The 20,821-nt window shown below is 42.4% G+C and overlaps 2 protein-coding genes across 2 annotated transcripts in view; both read left to right on the top strand.

Annotated features, from left to right (window-relative positions):
* ash1l (ash1 (absent, small, or homeotic)-like (Drosophila)) overlaps positions 1–12,409 on the top strand; it is a 32,815-nt gene extending 20,406 nt beyond the window's left edge. The window contains exons 16-27 of the mRNA XM_071908290.2: positions 297–463; positions 710–862; positions 2,599–2,653; positions 3,099–3,231; positions 4,469–4,747; positions 5,954–6,040; positions 6,307–6,397; positions 7,137–7,275; positions 7,606–7,778; positions 8,253–8,419; positions 9,123–9,594; positions 9,808–12,409. Of these exons, the coding sequence (XP_071764391.1) occupies positions 297–463; positions 710–862; positions 2,599–2,653; positions 3,099–3,231; positions 4,469–4,747; positions 5,954–6,040; positions 6,307–6,397; positions 7,137–7,275; positions 7,606–7,778; positions 8,253–8,419; positions 9,123–9,594; positions 9,808–9,899 (2,008 nt within the window). The 3' untranslated portion in view covers positions 9,900–12,409. The remainder of the gene's footprint in view (positions 1–296; positions 464–709; positions 863–2,598; positions 2,654–3,098; positions 3,232–4,468; positions 4,748–5,953; positions 6,041–6,306; positions 6,398–7,136; positions 7,276–7,605; positions 7,779–8,252; positions 8,420–9,122; positions 9,595–9,807) is intronic.
* Positions 12,410–14,257: 1,848 nt separating this feature from the next.
* Positions 14,258–20,585, top strand: lrrc71 (leucine rich repeat containing 71). The gene is made up of 15 exons (XM_071908281.2): positions 14,258–14,342; positions 14,803–14,937; positions 15,291–15,398; positions 15,709–15,784; positions 15,870–15,944; positions 16,191–16,259; positions 16,404–16,563; positions 16,665–16,748; positions 16,907–16,981; positions 17,307–17,417; positions 17,633–17,717; positions 17,813–17,892; positions 18,119–18,230; positions 19,528–19,619; positions 20,466–20,585. The coding sequence occupies exons 1-15, from the start codon at positions 14,258–14,260 to the stop codon at positions 20,583–20,585; spliced, it is 1,467 nt and encodes a 488-aa protein (XP_071764382.2).
* Positions 20,586–20,821: the final 236 nt, after the last annotated feature.

Here is a 20,821-nt window from a genome sequence, read left to right as displayed (position 1 = left end):
ATTATAATATTACAACATACTTTTCACTGGAACTTTGAATCACTGGTGAAATATTGTGAAAACATCACAGAAAGCAAAACAACATAAAACATTTGGTTTCATTTCTGCATTCATAGTCAATGCAAAAGCCAAATAAATCAAACGCAGGCAACATTTGCACTCAAACCCAATGCGTCATTCGATGCATTAAGTGTGACCGTGGTGTTAGCTTCATGATCGTATCCACATGCTGTCATCACACAGACATATGGACGAGCATCTTTACTCACTGCTGTCCTCTCTGCCTTGATCACCAGGAACTTTGTGCTGAAGCACCGAGTGTTTCTCCTGAGGAACTGGGAGAAGATGAGGGAGAAACAGGAGTTGCTGAAGAGGGAGGGGGAGAGAGAGAGGGACGCCAGCAGCCTGTCCATCTACACACGCTGGGGAGGGGTCATCCGCGATGACGGCAACATCAAGTCAGGTGTGTGTACACAAGTTTAATTTGAGGAGAAAATGAGCTTATACCATACAATAATAAGACTAGGAGTTGATTTTAGTGTGAGAAAGAAAGATTATTTGAGAAGAAAGTGTGTTTAGTCAATTATGAGAATAACTTTTAGTGACAACAGTCAAATGCCTCTTGATAAACATATCAGCTAAGGAGAACCATGGAATACACTGTAAACAACGCACCTGTTGATGCATAATGCTCGTGTCCTGTCTTCAGATGTGTTCCTGACGCAGTTCTCGGCGCTGCAGACGTCAAGGTCAGTGCGCACCAGGAGACTCGCCGCTGCGGAGGAAAACACAGAAGTCACACGCACTGCTCGCCTGGCACACATCTTCAAGGAGATTTGTGACATGATCACCAGCTACAAGGGTTAGTTTATATGCGGTGAAGTACATGTGCACACACGGGCGTGTAGGCACATGTATTTCATTTCACTTTAATTGTATCTAGCGATGTGACAACCCCTAGCCACTTGACCGCGGTTCTTCTAAACAAGCAGTGATCATGATAACCAGGTGCCACACAGAGAAGTCAGCTGGTTTTAATTCTACCGATGGAAAGACAAGACGGTGTCTAAGCTTACATGCACACAGTTTAATCATTAATCTTACTTTGACTATGAGAATAATTTAATGAAGCAGTTTTTAAGTGTTTTGGAAAAAGAATGTGCTGTTAACATTCCTGTTTTCATTGACTGAAATTGATTGATCACTGACTGAAATCAGTCGCCTCTATAGGCTACAAGCAGTATCAGTCATTTCCCTCCTTTTTAAACTTTAGTCATAGTGGCCCCTATGGTATTTATGTTGCTGCCATGTAACTTTACTGCAAGGTATCCAGTGCTGAGATGCAAGAGGCATGAAGACTGAGGGCCGTATTTACCAAGAGGTTCACTAATTACTACCGTGCGCAAAAACTTAATGGGTGCAGCTTGCTCCAGTTTAGCGATTTATTGAGACCATTTAGGCAAATCAAATCAGTTGCAGTTATTCCAATTAAAATGCCTGAGGTGCAGCCATAGTCCCACATGCCGCAGCACTGCTGTCAAACCAACAGACAGCGCAGGTGAGAGAGCAGACGGTGATCTCCCACTGCAGCTGAGCCAGAGGCCAGGAGGGGAAGGGTTGCCAGAAGTCTTGTCAGTGTGGGTATAGTGGCTCCTCTTGGTCCAAGGTCTGGTTCGTTTTTTATTTCATCGAGCAGTGATAAAATACTATCAGTGTCATTATTAATAAATATGACAGCAATCTATAATTTATTTTAATCTCATCCTCTGACATTTGAAAGAGAGTAGTTCTCTTATTTGTCGTCCTCTGTACCTGTTGTACCTGTGAACAGATAACAGAGCAGCCATGGCTTTCTCCGGGTGAGATGCTAAGACGCGCTTCCTCTGACTGTTAAATACTATGCGCAATATATTGATTTTGGTTTAGTAAATCGATAATGATCTATTTCAATAATCTCCTCCTCCATTTTTGCGCCCTACCATTGCCACTCCTCAAAATACACATTAAATGGGACAAACACGCTAAGAGAGTGTCTACCCCATTTTCACGCGCAAATTGCTTGTGCACACAGGTTAGTAGATTAGAATCAGCACTTTTTATACACGCAACACTGCAAATGCTTTGTAAATATGGCCCTGAATGTAAACAAGTGTTGCAACCATGAACCTTGCATCGATTATTTTAACTAGGCCAAATACCTAAAATGTAAATATGTTGTATACATTTCCAACAGCCTGCCAATAATGCAGCTGTTATAGCCGTACTCCACAGGTCTTAATCACAGCAATGTAACTGCATTAATATGTCTACATGACCAATATTTAATCTTAATTGTTGTGTTAAGATCAGGTTATTGGTGTGCATGTAAACCTAGTCAATGGTGCTGAACATTTACCCTACTAAATGTCCCACTATTCTACTAAATGTCCTCATTATTATGACCTCTAGTCTGACCTGAGGTCTAGTTAGGCCTCTAAAGCATACGGATCTGTCTGTCAGTGCTTCTATACACAGCTCTAATATTCACTGTATAATGACGCACTCTAATTGAAAAATCACATACTGATGACAGGAATTTCATTTTTCTTCTTGCCTCAGATTCAGCTGGCCAGACCCTCGCTGCTCCGCTGGTGAACCTCCCATCAAGGAAGAGGTAAGAGTGTGTTAAGTGCAAACCCGCATGTCGACTGGTTCGCTCTTAATGTTTTACTGTTTACAAGAGGGCTGTATTGTGTTATCTTATCTATCAGGATACGGCACCCTCATAGTGTATAGTGTATTCAAACAATTTTATCTTCTGCAACACATTTGAGCCAGTGCTTTGATTCTTGTCCCATATTGATAGTAATCACTGGCTGTCAAAACAACTGTGCCTCATTATTATTTTGTTTAGCTCAATGGCAGTGTTAGTGCCATGTTTAGAGGTTTGGTTCCCACTGGGTCCACCCTTAAAATCTATAGACTCATCGAATTGTAAATGTCATATGTGAGCATTGTTTTCTTTGATATTCAGATTACACCAGTTTTTAAATAAATGGTCATAAGTTACCGCCACAGCAAAATTGTAAACGCTAACCTTGTTGTTTGTGTGACATTAGGAACAGTCAGTACTATGAGAAGGTGTCCGACCCTCTGGACCTGAGCACCATTGAGAAGCAAATCCTCACCGGCCACTACAAGACAGTGGAGGCCTTTGACACTGACATGCTCAAAGTGTTCCGCAATGCTGAGGTAGGTGGGCGTCCCATCAAGCGCTCCCACTAATGTTCCTCTGCTATTTACAGTGAACACTGCAGCCAGCGCAGCTGTTGAGTGCGCAGCAAACTGTTTATTCGTCTCTATTTACATCCACCATTCCATGTGAATTGAGAATGCATGCACCTAGTAGTAACAGATGAAGAAGAAATGACTAGCCTAGTGCTTGAACTTCAGTAGTGAATCACCAACGAACGATTAGCTGGCATTTCAGCAGTCCAGTCATTGGGTAATAATGGATAAACCCACTGATGACAGAGAGCCAAGAGTTTGAATGAATTTGAACACAAAATCTTTTTAGTAACCAAAAACAGATAATCATCTATCATGGAAATATTTTGGTCACAAACCAGATGATGTCAAACAAACAGATAGATTGTAAACTTTGTCTCAGAGCTGTGCTGCACTTCAAAGTAATAGATCAGTCTATTCAATTACATCAAGAATCATCATAAAATCCAGTATAATGACTGCATGGAGGCCAAGGTTGCTGCAGCACCCGGTCCTTGTCCTCTCCCTGCTTCACAAACATTTATAACATGAACACTGTACTGTGAGTCTCTCTATTTTTGATCCCAGAATCTTTGAGCCCAATAGTGAAGATTATCATCTAACACACTCTCCCTCCCACTCAGTCAGTGTTTTTCTTTTCCCCTCTCTCTCACACACACACACCTCCCAAATGGGATATAACTTCACGACTACTGATCCTCTACACACACAGTGCCGACCCTTTTGATTTACATCTGTATAGCTTAGCAGTTTAAACAAGTGCCACTTGAAACCTCTCAGGGGGAGCTTACTCTTATAGTCACAGAAGTTTGAAGTGGACCTCTAAATTAGATTCAACCTTTGGTCCAAAGGCCCTTTGTGGTAGGCTGAAAAAACGTGAGGGGAAAGTGGCTTATTGTTAAATTGAGAGCTGTGGGGTGTAGCCTTGTCAGTGGAGTTTTGGCAGCTTGCAGTGTTGCTTTGAATGCTTTTTTCAGTGTCCTCTCAACGCTGACCTTTGTTCTGCAGGGGATTGTCCATAGACTTGCAAGCAAATCAGCCTATTATATGATCTGTCTCTTTACACTGTTTGTGAGGTCCTGTTGCCCTAGCACCATGTGTCAGTATGCACTGTCAGTAACAGTTTCACAAAGACAATTTCCTTTTATTGTTTTTGGCAAATTAAATGATTCTGATTCTGTTTGTCTCGTTTTCCCACCAGAAATACTACGGCAGGAAGTCGTCGGTGGGCAGGGACGTGTGTCGGCTGAGGAAGGCCTACTACAGCGCTCGCCATGAGGCCGCCGTCCAGATTGACGAGATCGTGGGCGAGACCGCCAGCGAGGCAGACAGCTCCGATTCACTGGAGCGGGACCACGGCCACCACCACCACCACGGAGGGGGCGGGCCGGGTTCCCATGACAAGGACGACGACGTCATCCGTTGCATCTGTGGAATGTACAAGGACGAAGGCCTGATGATCCAGTGTGAAAAGTGCATGGTAAGAAGCAGGGAGTCGCATGGTGTCAAAGGCACATTACTGAAAAATGTTGGTGGGAAAATAAAGTTTTATTAGCATGAAGAGAGTGGTGGATTTTTCATCATTTATTTTTAGCCTCGAGTGATGATTTATACCTTTTTTAGGGTGTGCATTGAAGGAGCAAGATGTTTTTTCCAAAGGAGAGTGTGCAGTCAGTCCTTTGTGCATATTATCTGTTATTTTTAGACAGTGAAAACAGGGAGAGTTACCAATATAGATGGAGGGGAGTTCAGAAAGTAGTTGTGAGTCAAACCCCAGCCACAGAATGAGATTGAAACAAATGGGTTTGTCCTTGCCAGCCCTACAGACTACGCCACATGGTCTTATCCCAGAACAGGGTGATTTATAAATAAATTCCTGTGTTTTTTTTTTTGTCTTCTAAAATTATTGAATTAAGCACTGGGGCAGAAACTGACTCAAGGCAAGAAAATGTGGGGTCAAATTACTCCTATTGAATCCAGTGGTTTGTGGTGAGTCAGGATGAATGGGCCTTACTTTGTTAGTGGTAGCTTTAGCTTGGGAACACTCCAAAGGTAATTTTTTTGATACTAATCACTGTTTTTTTTTAAGAGAATTGATAGCAATCCAGTCCCAATACATTCATATGTAGAATTTTTCCAGTTTGTTTAATGTTAAGTAGATGACTGATTATGGATTATAGAACATTACATTTCTCAGCAGGATGGGAAATCAACACCGTGCTGGTCTGTTTTGGCTGGTTGCAATTAGATTGGTCATTTCTACCAGCCACTTAGGTGATTTTTAAGTGTGTGGAAAATCTGTTATGTCCAAACTTGTGAAAGTACAGAACTTTTTAGATTTGCCTGCCACTGTGGCAGGTGGAGCAAAACTGTAATTTCCCATTGTCTCATGTAGCAGATAGAAGGTAATTTCCCCAAGGGGATTAATAAAGTGATATCTTATCTTATCTTATCGTAATGCAACACAGTGACAATGGAGTATTAAAGTCACCAATGTTAATTAAGAGTGAATGTTGGTCAATACCAGTGGGTGACTGATTGATTGGATTGGATTGGATTGTCCTTTTTTAAATTGAGTTTGATGTCAATATGCAGATGGTGAATGATAGTAACTTTAAACACTTCCATGTGATTCACACTGCAGTATGAGTAGTTGTCAACACTGTCATCTTTTTTGTCATTACAGGTGTGGCAGCACTTTGACTGCATGCGGCTGAAGACGGAGGTGGAGCATTACCTGTGTGAGCAGTGTGACCCTCGGCCCGTGGACAGGGTACGTCTCCCCCCTCTCCCCTCCAAAGAGCCATGAACACCAGAACCATATGTCCTGTCCAAGACGGTTTCCCCTCTGAGGACACTAACGTTAATGTCACCACACTTTATGACAGCGTGTGACCTCAATCATTCACTTGACATCCTGTAAACCACTTGAGGCACCATCTTGAATCAAATCCTTTCCATCAGTCCTCTCTAGGTCTAAATTAGCACCAGTCTCTTCCATTAATCTCACCCATTTCCTTTGTATTGTTGTTATTAAAGGAAGTCCCCATGCTGCCCCAGCCCAGCTACGCCCAGTCTGGCTCTATCTACTACATCTGCCTCCTCAGAGATGAGCTGCTGCTACACCAAGGTATGGAAACAAACAACTATAAGCTCATAGATACTTAGAAAGGTCTCCACAGGTCTCCATACTTGAGCTATTTTGTTAAGGCAATTAAAATGGATCGTAATGTTTCAAAGGGAAGACTTTGTGAGCTACTGCCAAAAGTAGGCCTCTTCATGATACAGTAGAACAGTAGAAGACAGTGTTTTCTTTGAGAGTGTTTTCTTTGTATTTGTTTATCTGAACCTCAGACCTCCAAAATAAGCAGACTACTGAATGGGCTGCATTGTTGTTGAAATTTCCTTCAGCAAGCCCGGTATCTCATAATTTTTTAAGGTTAGCTTTAGCTAACTTGATACTGGAACATAAGCTGACTATTATACTCCCATCTGATTATCGCCAGTTTGGATGAGCAAACATTCACAACATGCAGCTGATTACAACCAGGTTACTCCCTCAGCATGTGGTGTAGGCCACGTTTCAGATTTTAGCTCTCTGTTCAGTTTGTGTCGGCACTGCCAGCATGACTCAAAGGAGCACCGAATCTCTGACCAACACCATGCTGTGTCAGAGGTGCAATGAATTATGGTTGTTGTAGTTCACTAATACATTTTGAGTCGTTGACAGCACTCAATCTTGTTTTTTGAGAACTACATCAACAAGGAACACCAGGTTTGAACGCCAGCTTAGTGTATCACCACACCTGAGTCTGAATCTAAATTTTACCCTTGTACACAACCAACCTATCGGTGTCTCTGTGTTGCAGGTGACTGTGTGTATCTGATGAGAGACAGCAGACGCACACCTGAGGGCCAGCCGGTCAGACAGTCTTACCGCCTCCTGTCTCACATCAACAGAGACAAACTCGACATCTTCCGCATCGAGAAACTCTGGAAGAATGAAAAGTAAGTCCGTCAGAATGTAGCATGGCCAACAACTGCAGAGACGTACTGTAAATATCTGCGGAATGACAAGAAACAAGAAAAGTTATACACTGCATATTGAGATGCTTTGTTTCTTCTTATCGTATTTGTTTATACTTATCACTGTTATTTAAATGTGCTCATTATGTGTGTAAGGTGATAGAGGTTTCAAACTAAAGGTTAAAGGTTTTGAGGTGTGAAAGTAGTAATAAACGTATCTAACTTGTGATTCTAATAAACTAAAAGAAAGCACGCAGATTTTCACAGCCTCTAATATGCCGGTCTTTGTCCTTGTCCCCTTGTGCTGTGAAGGGGTGAGAGGTTTGCCTTTGGCCACCACTACTTTCGTCCTCATGAGACGCACCATTCTCCATCACGGCGGTTCTACCAGAACGAGCTGTTTCGCATGCCGCTCTACGAAATCATCCCCCTGGAGGCTGTGGTGGGAACCTGCTGTGTCCTCGACCTCTACACTTACTGCAAGGGTGAGGAAACACACACACACAACCACACAAACTCACACACACTGAAGTGGCCGTGTGACCAGAAGGTCGTCGGTTTGAAGTGGGGAAAGTGAACTAGCTCCCCTCCCTCAGCGACCACTTGAGGTTCCCTTAAACAAGAAACTTAACCCCCAGTTGCTTAAGTGAAACTGCTGGCTAATAGTAGAAAACTGCAGTTGTGCTGGTCAGCTCCCAGGTGTGAATGTGTGAAACTGTATGAATGTGAAGCAGGATGTGTGGTCAGCAAACCCTCTCAGGATAAATGAAGGTTAAAAAAACACATCACAACTTAACACTGACCTTAGCCAGGCTTTAACTACCACACACACACAGACACACATACAAACAAACAATACACAGAACACATATGCAGGTATTTGCTTCCTCACCCTTTGATAAATAAGGACGTAAACTGTATGAATGCCTGACTAATGCAAAGCGTGTGTCTTCCTGCAGGACGGCCGAAGGGTGTGAAAGAGCAGGACGTGTACATCTGTGATTACCGCCTGGACAAGTCGGCTCACCTCTTCTACAAGATCCATCGTAACCGCTACCCGGTCTGCACCAAGCCATACGCCTTCAACCACTTCCCCAAGCGGCTAGCGCCCAAAAGAGACTTCTCGGTGAGAACGACGGGCGTCCCGGAGGGTGGGGTTGGAGTGCTGGGATCTATCAGTGGTTTATGAAGACAGAAAGCTATTTTAAGAGCGGAGATAATGTTACAGCCTAATGCACGATGTGCCTCAGCAGCTATCAGATCCACTCTGTTCAACCAGTTTCCAGTAGATACACAGAGGAAGGGAGGGCTAACCACAAACAAATGGGCTAAAACACACCTGCAGGGTACGCACGTGTCACCTGCAAGTAGTTTCCGATCCAAACCACATAGTTAGAGCTTGTCAGTGAACCAAATCTAAATATCTGTTTTACATTTTTGTTAACCCTCCATGTAAACCATGCTGACTACTACATATTTGACTGTCTTTGCAGACTGTAAGCTGGTTAGAATCAAGAACTTTGTAATGCTAACAGGCATGAAGAGAGAATGGTAGCATTGCGTTTGTCCTTGGTGTTTGTTTTAACCCCCATGGACTACCAGATGGGCGGGGTTTAGTTTATCAGGACAATTCAGGTCCGTGTCAGATAAGTTGTTAATCACAGAAAAGTATATTAACGTGACTTTCAAATACTTTCTAAACTTTCTGGCACTGATTGTTTTGTCCATGTGGCAAACCCAAACATCGGATGCCTAAGTGGGCTAAATCAAACCATGAGAAGTATCTGCAAATGCTGTTTGACCCAGGTCTAATTGTAACATTGTTGCAGCCGCACTACGTTCCCGACAACTACAAGAGGAACGGGGGGCGCTCGGCCTGGAAGAGCGAACGACCCAAAGGAGCCGGAGGCTGCGAGGACGACGGCTCCTCCTGCGAGCGGGGCGACGACTTCCCGCCCGAGGGCGAAGACGGCAGAGGAGTGGAGGACGACATGGACATGGCATCGGAGGATCCTGCACCCCTAACCGGCAAGCCCCAGAGACCGGAGCGGCAAGGGGAGGGAGACGAGGATGAAGAGGAGGAAGAGGAAGAGGAGGAGGAGGAGGAGGAAGGGCAGGAGTCGGAGGAGCGTAAGGAGCTGGAGGAGAGCTCCGCGGAGAGGGTAGGAGAGATGCTGGAGCTCCCCTCCTCCTCAGCCTCCTCCCCGCTGCACCACCCCGGACTGGGCAGGAGGGAGGCACAGAGGGAGAGGCTCAACAAGATCCTGCTGGATCTGCTGCACAGAACACCCAGCAAGAACGGTGAGGGAACGGGTTTGAGGCACAGGGAGGGTCAACAGACGAATGAGGGTTAGGCAACTCACAGATTGTGCCTTTTAAATGTGGAGGCTTACTAGTAGCAGAAGAAAGGTTCTTTTTTTTTTTTACTCCCTTTGTGTTTTTTTGCGATGAGAGCCCATGTGTCAGCTGTTTCTGTCTCAGCTCTTAAGCCCCTTCTCTCTGTTCTTCCAACAGCCATAGATGTCACTTATCTCCTGGAGGAGGGCGCAGGGCGGCGGCTACGGCGACGGACACTTGGATTTGGCGATTTTGTGGGCAGAAAATAAGTGTTGCTATGTGCCTGGAAAGCACACTGCCTTTCACTTTGTGAGCAAGGGGCAGGAAACGGAGAGACAGCGGGAAGGGAAGACAGCATTGTTGGGGATCTGACCATTACGGACCACAATGCGCTCCCGGGGCCGTCTTCAGGCGTACCTCTTCCAAGACTGTCCTCTCAGACTCAAAGCAAAACGTTGGGAGTGCGAGGGGGTTGGAGGTGTCGACTCCACGGCGATTACGGTTTTTTAAGGGTTCAGTAAGTACTGAGGGGGAGCGGACCCAGACTTCTTGCTTATTTAAGTAGTATGATGCAAAACATGTTTTTTTTATGAACATAGGAGAAATAACCCATGCACTTAAATGCATTGAACAAATATACAAAGACAGCCTGCAATGAGCTCGGGACAGACTGAAGACTGAAGGTGTCGGCGTTATCCATGCAGACATGGGTAACTGAATTCCACCATGACTATTCATTTCAGTGAGCGTCAGAAAAGGAACAAGTGGTACTGAATAGGGATGGCTAGAGGGAAGCAGTCGTTTTAGTGAACGGGGATGCGAATGCTGGAGAATGGTTCCCTCTAGTGGGACCTAGCTGTAATGACAAACTGTAACAAAAGCCAGAGGATCTGTGCCGGGACTATGGGGAAAATGGCATAGGAGCAACATAAGAGGAGCAGTGTGCTCAAACACTGCTGAGGAACTTGGAGAGAGAGAGAGAGAGAGAGAGGGAGAGAGAGAGAGAGAGGGGCAGAAAGGAGTTTGGTCAACTGCACTTTTGGTACCATGGATATTGTGAAGCTCCGTGTAATGTATCTATAATGAAAAACACACTAACACTCTCACAGTATTGGATGATGCAGTCTGAAAAAAGCAAGTTAAAAAAAAAAAGTCTATTATCTTTTTTCCTGTTATACTGTAGTAACTCATTTAGGAACGGAGGAGGACGGGGGTCTGTGTTTGTTTTAGAGTAAAGGGAGGGGAGGGGGCCCTTGGGAAGATTGAGTGTGCGCTTTTGTCGGTCAAGTGTCTTGTTGAGTTTTTTTTTTTTATTTTTATTTTTTTCTTCTCGTGAGGCAGTCAGCTTCGCCCCTCTTTTTGAAGTAACATGATTCACCAGCTTAACTAAATCAGGCGGCGGAACACTGGCTTTCACTGTAACGCCTTAGACAGCCGTGCTCCCCGACTGCCTTGCGTGAGTGTGTGCGTGCGTACACACTTATTGTGTGTCTGTACTCTGCCAGATTTTCTTGAAGATATACATTTTTAAAAAAAAAAAGAGAAAAAAATAAGGGCTTGATGGCAATTAACAGTTTTAAGAAAACTATGGAAAACAATACTTAACATGAAATGTATCGTGATGGTCATATTTTCTTATATTCTGTGAGACGGGCGGGGTGGTGTATACTGTATATTGGGAGGGAAGGGACTTAAGATTTTTTTTTTTTTTTTCTCTCTTCAGAATATGTTCCTGGTTGCCATGGAGAATGTTTTAAAATAAATTGTGATATTCGATGAGATTTTCTTTTTCTTCCCCAAATGCCTCTGCTAAGAAGGGACAGCCTGCAATGTCCCAGTGCGCTAAACTGACAGAGAAGAGACTAGAAAGAGACACTGATGGAGGGAGAGAGAGAATAGGAAGCTGTACAGTGCCAAGTTATGTATATACAAACTTTACATGAGGAGTGTCTCCAAAAGCAATATCTTGATAACGGATTTTGTCTATTATTGTACTGTACAGGACTCAGCCCTAAATGTATTATGATTATTATAATAATGATAATATTATAATTTCTTCCGTTTGTATTACTATAATGAAGACACTTAAGCTCGGAGGAAAAGAAGTTTTTTTTTTTTTTTGTCCAGAAAATCTCACCATAACTTGTCCTAACGACATAAAAACTTAAGCTGAGTTTTTGTTGCCTATAAATGAAATTCATCTATGTACTGCATGAACGAGAAGAATGTCAAACGGACACAGAAGGCATTGGGACATGACAGTGACTCTGCAATGACATCTTTGTCACTGATTATTGTTAATAATATTACTTTTAAGGAGAAATATACTCCTTGTTTTTTGCTGCAAAGTGTTGAACACTAAAAAAACAAACCAACATAAAAATGTTATGATATTTTTAAAAGGTGACAGAAACAAAAGTAAGCTGTCAGCTCAATATCATGTTGTTATTTTTTTTTTTTTCTTTCAAATAAGAAATGGTTCCGTTTTGTGATAGCAGTCATGGTATGATGCTTGTACTTGTATTTGTGTGTTTTGTGTGATTTGTTTAGTTATTTTTAGACAATCACAAAATAAGATGCAAGCATTGTAAATGGCAGACTGGCGGACATTTTGTGATGTGTACAGTTTGTCAAAAACTTCTTCCACTCGTTAAAAGTTTGTAATTATGATTATTAAGTCATGAAAAATGCTGTTGGTTTTTACTTTTTGTTTTATATTATATTTGTTTTTTGTTTGTTTGTTTTTTTAATAAAAAGCACTACATTATTGTGAATACAATTTTTGTTGTTATGCTTTGAAGACTCCCAAGATGGTTCAGATGAATACCAAAAAGTATTGACATTTCCAATTTGTGTGTTCAGTAGGAAATCTGAGAAAAACTCAACTTTTCTCCAATCCTAAAATTTCATCTAATTTAGTATAGAGTTACAACAAATCTATGTTTCAACTCCAATTTACAGTAAAACTACACATGCATTGTAATATTCTGTTGAATGATTGAGAGTTTACATTTAGTAGTAGATAGATAATAGACAAAACTCATCCTTCCACATTGTGGAATATATAGTGATTTCTATAAGAATTTGGACAACATTTTTGGCACCACACAAGCCAATCTACACAGCATTTAGATGAACTTATAGAGTTGTCAGCTTGGTGGATATGTCAGGAACGACATCCAGTTTCTACCCACTCCAGGTATAAACACCATCACCTTTGTATCTTGACACAATATGAATGTCAGTATTCAGGTGTAGTCACCTTTCACAACATTTGACTAAAAATGAATAGGCTGTGCAGGACGAAGCACTATGTGAGAATAGAAAGAACCCTAATAATGTTAAGAGATACTGTTGGTTAGAGATGCAAGGAATTACCTCCCAAAGTAAAACCCTATTAAACTAGCTATCAAGCTCCCAATTAAACTCCTAAAAAATGGTAATGAATTGTTTTTGCATTTCATTCTGTTGCAGTGAAAACAGCCTTTAATGCATTATACACAATGCCTTTAATGAACTGTAAATAAATGAAAACTAAGGAGGTTCAAATATTGGAAACTAGAGTCAAATCTATTTTTGGCCAGGCGTGATCCATAATTCATGAAATTCCTCTTGAGCACTCATAGTCACTGTGAAATGCATAAAACTTCACAAACTAAACACATGGCCAGTTCAGCCAGCAGCAGCACTTATAAAATCCTTGTTGCATTGTGGGCTGCTCATTACTATCTACTGAAACCTCCGTGCTGCAGTGTCTGTGAAATGAAAGTCTGGGATGGTGAAGTGTGAGTCGCTGTCATCTGACCATCTGTGCCTCTCAGCAGCCACATGGTCCTGAGTGTCTCACAGGAGTCTGAGCTCTCTGCCTCACCAAGGCCTTCATCCACACTCCTCTCCTCTCCTCTCCTCTCCTCTCCTCTCCTCTCCTCTCCTCTCCTCTCCTCTCCTCTCCTCTCCTCTCTCAGGAGGAGACCAGCGCTCCTGCCTGCTCCTGATGCTCCTCTGTGAGCATGGAGGATGAAAATGACCTTAGAGATGTTTCTCAAATGGTCTAAACAAGATGGAAAAACTCCAAACTCTTCATTTGATAGATTCTAATAATCCAGACCCAGGACTCCCAGATTTCTGCAGCCTGTGTGACTTTAGTTTACCAGATTGCCAAAATGAACATGAATTAAAAAAAATATATACTTTTGCTGTGCCAAATAACAACTTCAGATTAATTATCATTAAGCTGAAACAACTAGTTTTAGAGTTTTATAATTAGTTTTTAGCCTAAGTAAACTATGTGCCTCCTCACCTGACGGTTATTTGCAAAATCTCGCGAGATTGCTGTACTATTCATTTCCAACATACTGTGTTGAGTTGATTCAGCTGGTACTTTGAACGGGGATCTTCAATCTCAGCAATATTACTAACGTACAGCCCACATAAAACGATGTCCATGTTTATTTAACTTACTCCATCATATTATACCATGTACAAATAAGATGGAGAGACCTGAAGTCTCGCGTTAGACCCAGGATTGCCATGGTAACGGCCGTGACGCCCAGTTCATTTCGATAACATTAGCAGCACATCGGGCTAACTAATGAGTTAGATTTACATTTAGCTTCAGGACACAACAATGTCTAGAAAGCGCTCCGAGAAAGTAAAAGACAAGTCAGATAAGGGGAATGTTGGAGTCGAAGAGGATCCTTCGAAAATTACAGGTAAGATGACAGTTTGTCATAAGCATGTCAGAAAGCACGTTACGTTAGCGCAGTGAGTGTTTTGGGGCTGTAAACGTACAATTTATTGTGAATTATGTGAAATATTCATATTTTTTTGTTTTATTGTTTGGTAAAGTTAAGTCAACACTGAAATGCTATTCAATCAATGGCTATTGTGTCATGGCTATGATAGAGTCTTTAGACATCTATTCATTGGATAAAGAAAGTAAAGATGCTCAGTGAGTACTTCAGAGTGAGTCTGGGGATCCTTGACTAACACTGGCTTTTTTTGTTAGGACTGAACCTAGATGAAAAGCCTGCTCAGACCTTTGGTAAGTAAGTTAGTTAGTAAGTAAGTTATAAGACTGTCATCCAACTGCCATCCACTTGGTCTTTGATGGCAGTAGAGATTTGGATGGGCATTGCTCTAAACTCCACTACCCTGCCTCCTCTCTCCTAGATGAGTATGAGTGCTCAGGCAGCCTGGAGACTGACTTCCCTGGGCTTTGTGCTCTTCTGGGCATGAAGGATATCCCAGCTGTCAGTGCAAAGCAGCCAGCCTGCTCCAACCCCGAGACTGATGGAGGAAACATGGGTAAACATGAAAACCTGTACACAGCCAATATTCCAGTGTTGACATTTCAGTGACAACTATTTGGAGTTGACCACTGATTGGAGAGTTGTTTGGTCACTCATAGAACTGATTATGTTTCTCGGGCGAGTATTCAAAGCTGTGTGTTTTGAAGTGTTTAATTAACTCTGTATATGGACTTATATAAACACTGGCATAATGTTGATTTAGTTAAATTAACACTGACAATATTGCTGTTAATTCCTTACTTTTCTGTAGAAGTAACGCTTTCTCTATTCCCATTATTTTCTTATCAGTTGTCATCTTCATCATCTCAGTTTCAATCCATTTTATCCTTCACATCCTTGTACCTTCAGAGGACAGCCAGTCCCAGATGAAGACCGCACCTCTGTGGTCTAAGCCATGCCTCCAGGTGGAGCTGGAGAGTGAAGACCCCCGCAGCGTCAAGAGCATCAAGGTTTTTGGTGAGAACCCAACGCCACAGAGAAACATCTAAAACGATATTCTGCTTTGGTTTGACATTTACAGTTTTCAGTTTTTACGTCCTCATTTGAGTCCAAGATGTTCAAAATACTGGTGGTGAATACACACTCTTTACAGCAAATAATGTCAGAGTTTGATGGCTAAAATAGTATATATAAAATAATTGCACTAAAGTGAAAAATGTGTAAATATCATTCTACATCTCATGATATAGCTACATGAATCATGTCAATCTATGTTTTGGCATCAGAGAAAAACTTCACAGGATGAAATTTCCTCATGAACACACAGGGTGGAAGGTGGATGAGCTGATCGCTCGAGTGCTTAACAAGACGCTTCCTTCTTTGAGCAAGCTGCAGAGCCTTCAGTAAGTAATGAGCTGTTGGAGAAAGAGATGCGCTGTTGTTGTCTTGATCTCGTTTGCTTATACAATCCTGTCCGCTGTGTTGCAGGTTGTGGCAGGCCGGACTGACAGATCGGATGGTAATCTCCCTCAGGAACACACTGTCTCTCTGCTCCAACCTTAGGTGACTGGATAGTTATTCTCCTATCACTCACACTGAAAATCCTGGTTTCTTAAACTATGTGTCACTGGGTTGTTGGTGGTTCCCCACATGACAAGTACTACTATTAAATTTATGATTTGAGTTCAAGTCTGAAAATGTTTGGAAGTCATACAGTTGTAGAGAGAAGTAAACCATAGTATGTTGAACATTATGAATCAAACCCCACAGTGTTTTACGGATCTATCCATTCCTCTTTGTTTGTGTCAGGACTGTGACACTGGAAGGCAACCCTCTTCCACAGCAGAGTTACCACCTCCTTCTGTCTGAAGACAGCGTGTGAGTCACTGGGCCATTACGCCACTCACATATGCACATTCAAATGAACCTGATTTGCATGCACACACACACACACACACACACACAAACACACCTGCCTCATTCCTGTGTTTGTTAGCCTAACACTTCTCTTTGGTCATCAAGCCTCACTCACTTGTCACTGCGAAATAACCGGATAGGAGACGGGGGAGCGCGTCTGATTGGGTCAGCGCTCTCCACAGCCAGATCTGCCAACAAGAACCTCTTGTCACTCAACCTGGCATTCAATTGTATTGGTGATGCAGGCGCTGCACATATAGCACAGGTAGAACCCAGAACCGAGTCCATGATTTCCATAATGTTCCCTACATGGCAGCTGTTTGTGGCAGACGGACGGTGTTGTGTTCATCCTGTTTTGTCTCCTAGGGCCTGCGTTTGAATCGAGCTTTGCTCTGTCTCTCACTCTCCAACAATCAGGTTGGAGACTCAGGCGCTGCTCATCTGGCCACAGTGAGTGCTGCTCTCTGCTGTGGTAGCCGTTTACATTATAGACTTTAACCTGGGGGATAATGCGTTTAAATCGGCAGTTAAGTTGTTTTAAATCATATTATTGTGTATTGCATTATATTCTTTAATAAGCCTCCACCCTCCGCCGCTTCTATTTTCAGATACTTGGTCAGTTTGCTCTAACTCACAAAGAAGTCGTGGAGAGGAGGAAGCTGTTTCTGGAAAGAGACCAGTCTGTAAGTGTGGAAAACCTTATATACTTTTTTAAAGAAGAAGACAGACTCTTCTCTTCTCTCTCTCCTTCTCTCTCTCTCTCTCTCACACACACACACACACACAAACATGTTTGCATTACCATACCATAAACTCGTAAGTCTACACTCATAAGTCTAGCACCTTGAAGAAGTGAGGACCAGAATGACTCGCTTAGCAAAAATGTCCTCACTCTGAAGGTCTAAAACTCAAAATGGCTTCCAAGAACAAACACACACATACACAGCAAACCTCAACACACACACACACATAAACACACCTTCTACTTCTCTTCCTCTATTTTTGTAGCCCTCCCTGGGAGTCTGTGCTGAGCTTTCTCCCACTGACCGACCTCCATCGATGCCCAGCAGCACCTCACTGAGCGGCAAAGGGGCAAGCAAAGGCACCTCCAAAAAAAGGGTAACGCTCTAAAAAAAAAAAGTGCAAAATGGACAGCCAAAAATGAAAATATGGTGTAATAGCAATGACATCCTTTTGCTCTTTTCATAAGTTTAGTGTGCTGTTCTCATGGTTTCCACGTATTACTTGTGGCACTATACAGGTGTCCATATTCCTCAAGGGTGTGAGACAGCAAATCTTGTAACAGACGATCTTGGGATCTGTTGACTTAACAGGAAACGGCCAAGAGAGACGAGAAACCGGCTGCTAACCTGGCAGGAGCTACGGCAAAGAAAGAAGACCCAAAACCTAACAAGAAATGTAATCGCTTCTGTCATAGCTAACCGCTTGTGCTGTTGTTCTCTGACAACAGGGGTGTTTATCCTCTCATCGTTGTCTCTTTCAATCTCTCCTAGCCTCTGATCTCAAGGTGCCTCGAGGGAAAGGGGGGAAGTTGGGGGGCAAAGAGAAACACCCATCTGTGTCTGAGCAGGAGGTACCAAACACACTGCACTGCCTGTAGACTGAAGACTTTTTCTATCACCTGCCTTATCTTTTACGCTTCACAGTGTTTCTTTTTTCTGCAGGATAAGGCCGGTGCTGCACTGAATGAGGTTTGTGTGCCACAATTTAATTTCGAGCCACAACTGTGTTAACGATGATGAATGTGATTTGAACACAACACTGACATGCGCTTGGTTGCTTGTCTCTCCCTCCACCAGTTGGCAGGCCTGGTGGAGATAGTGAGCCCCCTGCTGGAGCAGTCGGCGCAGCACAGAGACGGCCACGTCATTCTGCCTGGAAACGCTGCTCTCACCTCCCTGAACCTGGCAGGTCAGCAGCTGTGGCGCGGCATGACTCTCAGCTCAGAGGAAAACTCCACCTTAAAACACTTTGACACTGTTAAAAAAACAGAGATTAGCGATGTACCTTGCATTTCTGGGCCCGTTTTGTTGTTTGGTGGTGTATTTTTCAATATAACTGGCCAAATGTAGACCATGTGTGACCTCACTTTGAGATACAATGGAGTTTGATTGCTGAAAATTTTTCAGATATGTAAAATATCAACAGTAAACATCAGGTTTTGGTGTCAGCACCTCAAAATCAAAGTGCAAGAGCTTCCTTCTAGAGCCGCCATTTTGCACCGATGTTCAACGATCATACAGGGAGAAATTCATCATAGAAGAGGCAGAGAGGCCAATTCCTCCGCTGACAGTAGCCTCAAGAAATGCAATGCAGCCACAAGACATGTAGCTGTGGCTTGTGTTTTGAGTTAGGGATGAAAGTCATTCTGGGAAATGTAGGAAATCACAAACTTTAGTCCAAGTAGACGAGGCAGGCTGAGGGAAAGGGTTTACACCATAAAAGTAAATTATAACACTTAATCGCACAATAACTCCTGGAGTGCATTGAACATCACAGATTGATGATTCGATGATATGTAAGGGTGGAGTTTTTCATTGTATGGTGTTCTCCGATCCCATCTCCAAGAATCATCATGATCCTAAGATATTGTCTAATGTCATAACTTCTGTCAGTAGCCCCTCTCCCAGCTTCACCTTAGAACCCTCCTCCAAAAAGTTGAGAATATAAGACTGCCAATCTCCCCTCCTGCCTCGGCCCTATCCACTTGAGCTGAAACTTCCCCCTATGAATCCTTCCACCTGTCCCATAGACCCTCTTCCCGCAGAATCTTTTAAAGAGGTTTTTGATGTTGTCAGCCCATATATTCAGTCCTTCATCAACAGCTCACTGACCACTGGCACCTTCCCATCTGGTTTTAAACATGCAGTAGTCCAACCCCTTCTGAAGAAACCCAGCTGAGATCCCATGATCCCTAATAACCACAGGCTCATCCTAAAACTGCCGTCTCATCTAGAATATTGCAATTCCCTCTATTCCTGCCTCAGTCAGAAGTCCCTCTCATGCCTCCAGCTCATACAGGATGCAGCCGCCACATGTAGAGATCACATTAGTCCAGTCCAGGCTTCTCTGCACTGGTCACCTGTCACTTTTAAAGGGTCTGCACAAAACAAATAATGAAATCTAACGAGGACATTGAAAAACTGCCAGTCGATTTAAAATGCGATGCGTCTGGTTGCGCTGTGTGTGTGTTTGTTTCCTTGTGTAGGAAACAGAATAACAGAGCGGTCGCTGCCTCTGTTCCTGTCGGCGCTGCAGATGCAGACTGAGGGAGGCGGCCTGCTGCGCCTCTCTCTCCAGGTGTGTTTCTCTTGCAGTTCACTCATATCAAGACTGTGTGTGTGGCAATCACTTCAACTCAAAATATACACTGAAACTGCTTTTAGTGGTTAATCATTAAGGATGCAAGTAACTAATCACAATTACTGTCGTTACTGTAATTGAATAACTTTTTTGAGTATTTGTACTTTCTCAGATATGTTTTTTTTTTATCAGTACTTTTACTTTCACTTAAGTACATTTTGGCTTTAGTATTGTATTTGCTGCATTTTAAAACATCCATTACAGAGTACAGATTTTGTTGGCTGTCCATGAGCTTTGCATCAGAAACTGATGCACTAAACTAAACTAAATTGTTGATTGTTAAAAGAATCTAGTTTGAGCTTTCTATCCTCTCTTCCTTTTAGAATTGCATAGAAAAAAATCATATGTAACAATGTTCTCATTTGTAAAAAGTAGCTGTAACTTTTACTCTGAGTACATTTAAAATGAACTACTTTTTACTTTTAAATATCTACTTAATTCGATTTTTCCACATAGTAATTTTACCTCTAAATAAGTACAAATTCAGCAAAGTATCAGTACTTCCACTTGAGTAGGATATTTTACTACTCTGTCCAACCCTGTTAATCATACAGTATTATTATTAGCATTTGTTGGATTTTAAGTGAGTTGACCTCAACCTTTGGTGTTTGGTCTACTGATGTCCCATGCAAGTTATTCTAAAAGCAATTACAAATGTAATTGTGTATATAGACAGCCACTGTTAATACACTATCATTTATGAAATCAACATTGTTCTTCAGCAATCTCTATCCTGTCACCACAATGGATTTGATTTCTGCTTATTTCTCATCTCTGTCTCAGAGAAACCGCTTCCCTCCAGACTGCGAGTCCCATGTCAAGATCCAGGAACTGATGATGCTCAGAGACCCACTCAACAAACCTGGTGCTGCACAGACGGAGGAGGAGGGGCAGGGGACCTAGTGTTGACAGAAGTCACATTCACTTTACACACTTATCCTTTATACTTTGCCCTTTATATACAATAATAAAACAATACCATTTTTTTTTCTGTCGTCATGTTTTTGTAAGAAATATGATAAAAATAAAAATAAAAACATAAAAAAAAACGTATCTTATCCTAAATTATTTTATTTGAGTTATATATGTTATTGGGTCATCGACATTGGTGGTAGTACACAAATGCAATTTTAAATAAA

The sequence above is a fragment of the Centroberyx gerrardi genome, chromosome 19 (assembly GCF_048128805.1).
Source record: "Centroberyx gerrardi isolate f3 chromosome 19, fCenGer3.hap1.cur.20231027, whole genome shotgun sequence".
Lineage (NCBI taxonomy): Eukaryota > Metazoa > Chordata > Actinopteri > Beryciformes > Berycidae > Centroberyx > Centroberyx gerrardi.
Note: the sequence above shows the minus strand (reverse complement) of the source record. Positions and strands in the feature narration are given on the sequence as shown.

What these genes read in the sequence shown, in the direction of transcription:
- lrrc71 (XM_071908281.2), top strand. Translation starts at nt 14,258, where the DNA reads ATGTCTAGAAAGCGCTCCGAGAAAGTAAAAGACAAGTCAGATAAGGGG. An exon ending in GGATCCTTCGAAAATTACAG is followed by an intron (nt 14,343 to 14,802) that starts GTAAGATGACAG and finishes CCTCTCTCCTAG; the next exon opens with ATGAGTATGAGTGCTCAGGC. An exon ending in CAAGAGCATCAAGGTTTTTG is followed by an intron (nt 15,399 to 15,708) that starts GTGAGAACCCAA and finishes ATGAACACACAG; the next exon opens with GGTGGAAGGTGGATGAGCTG.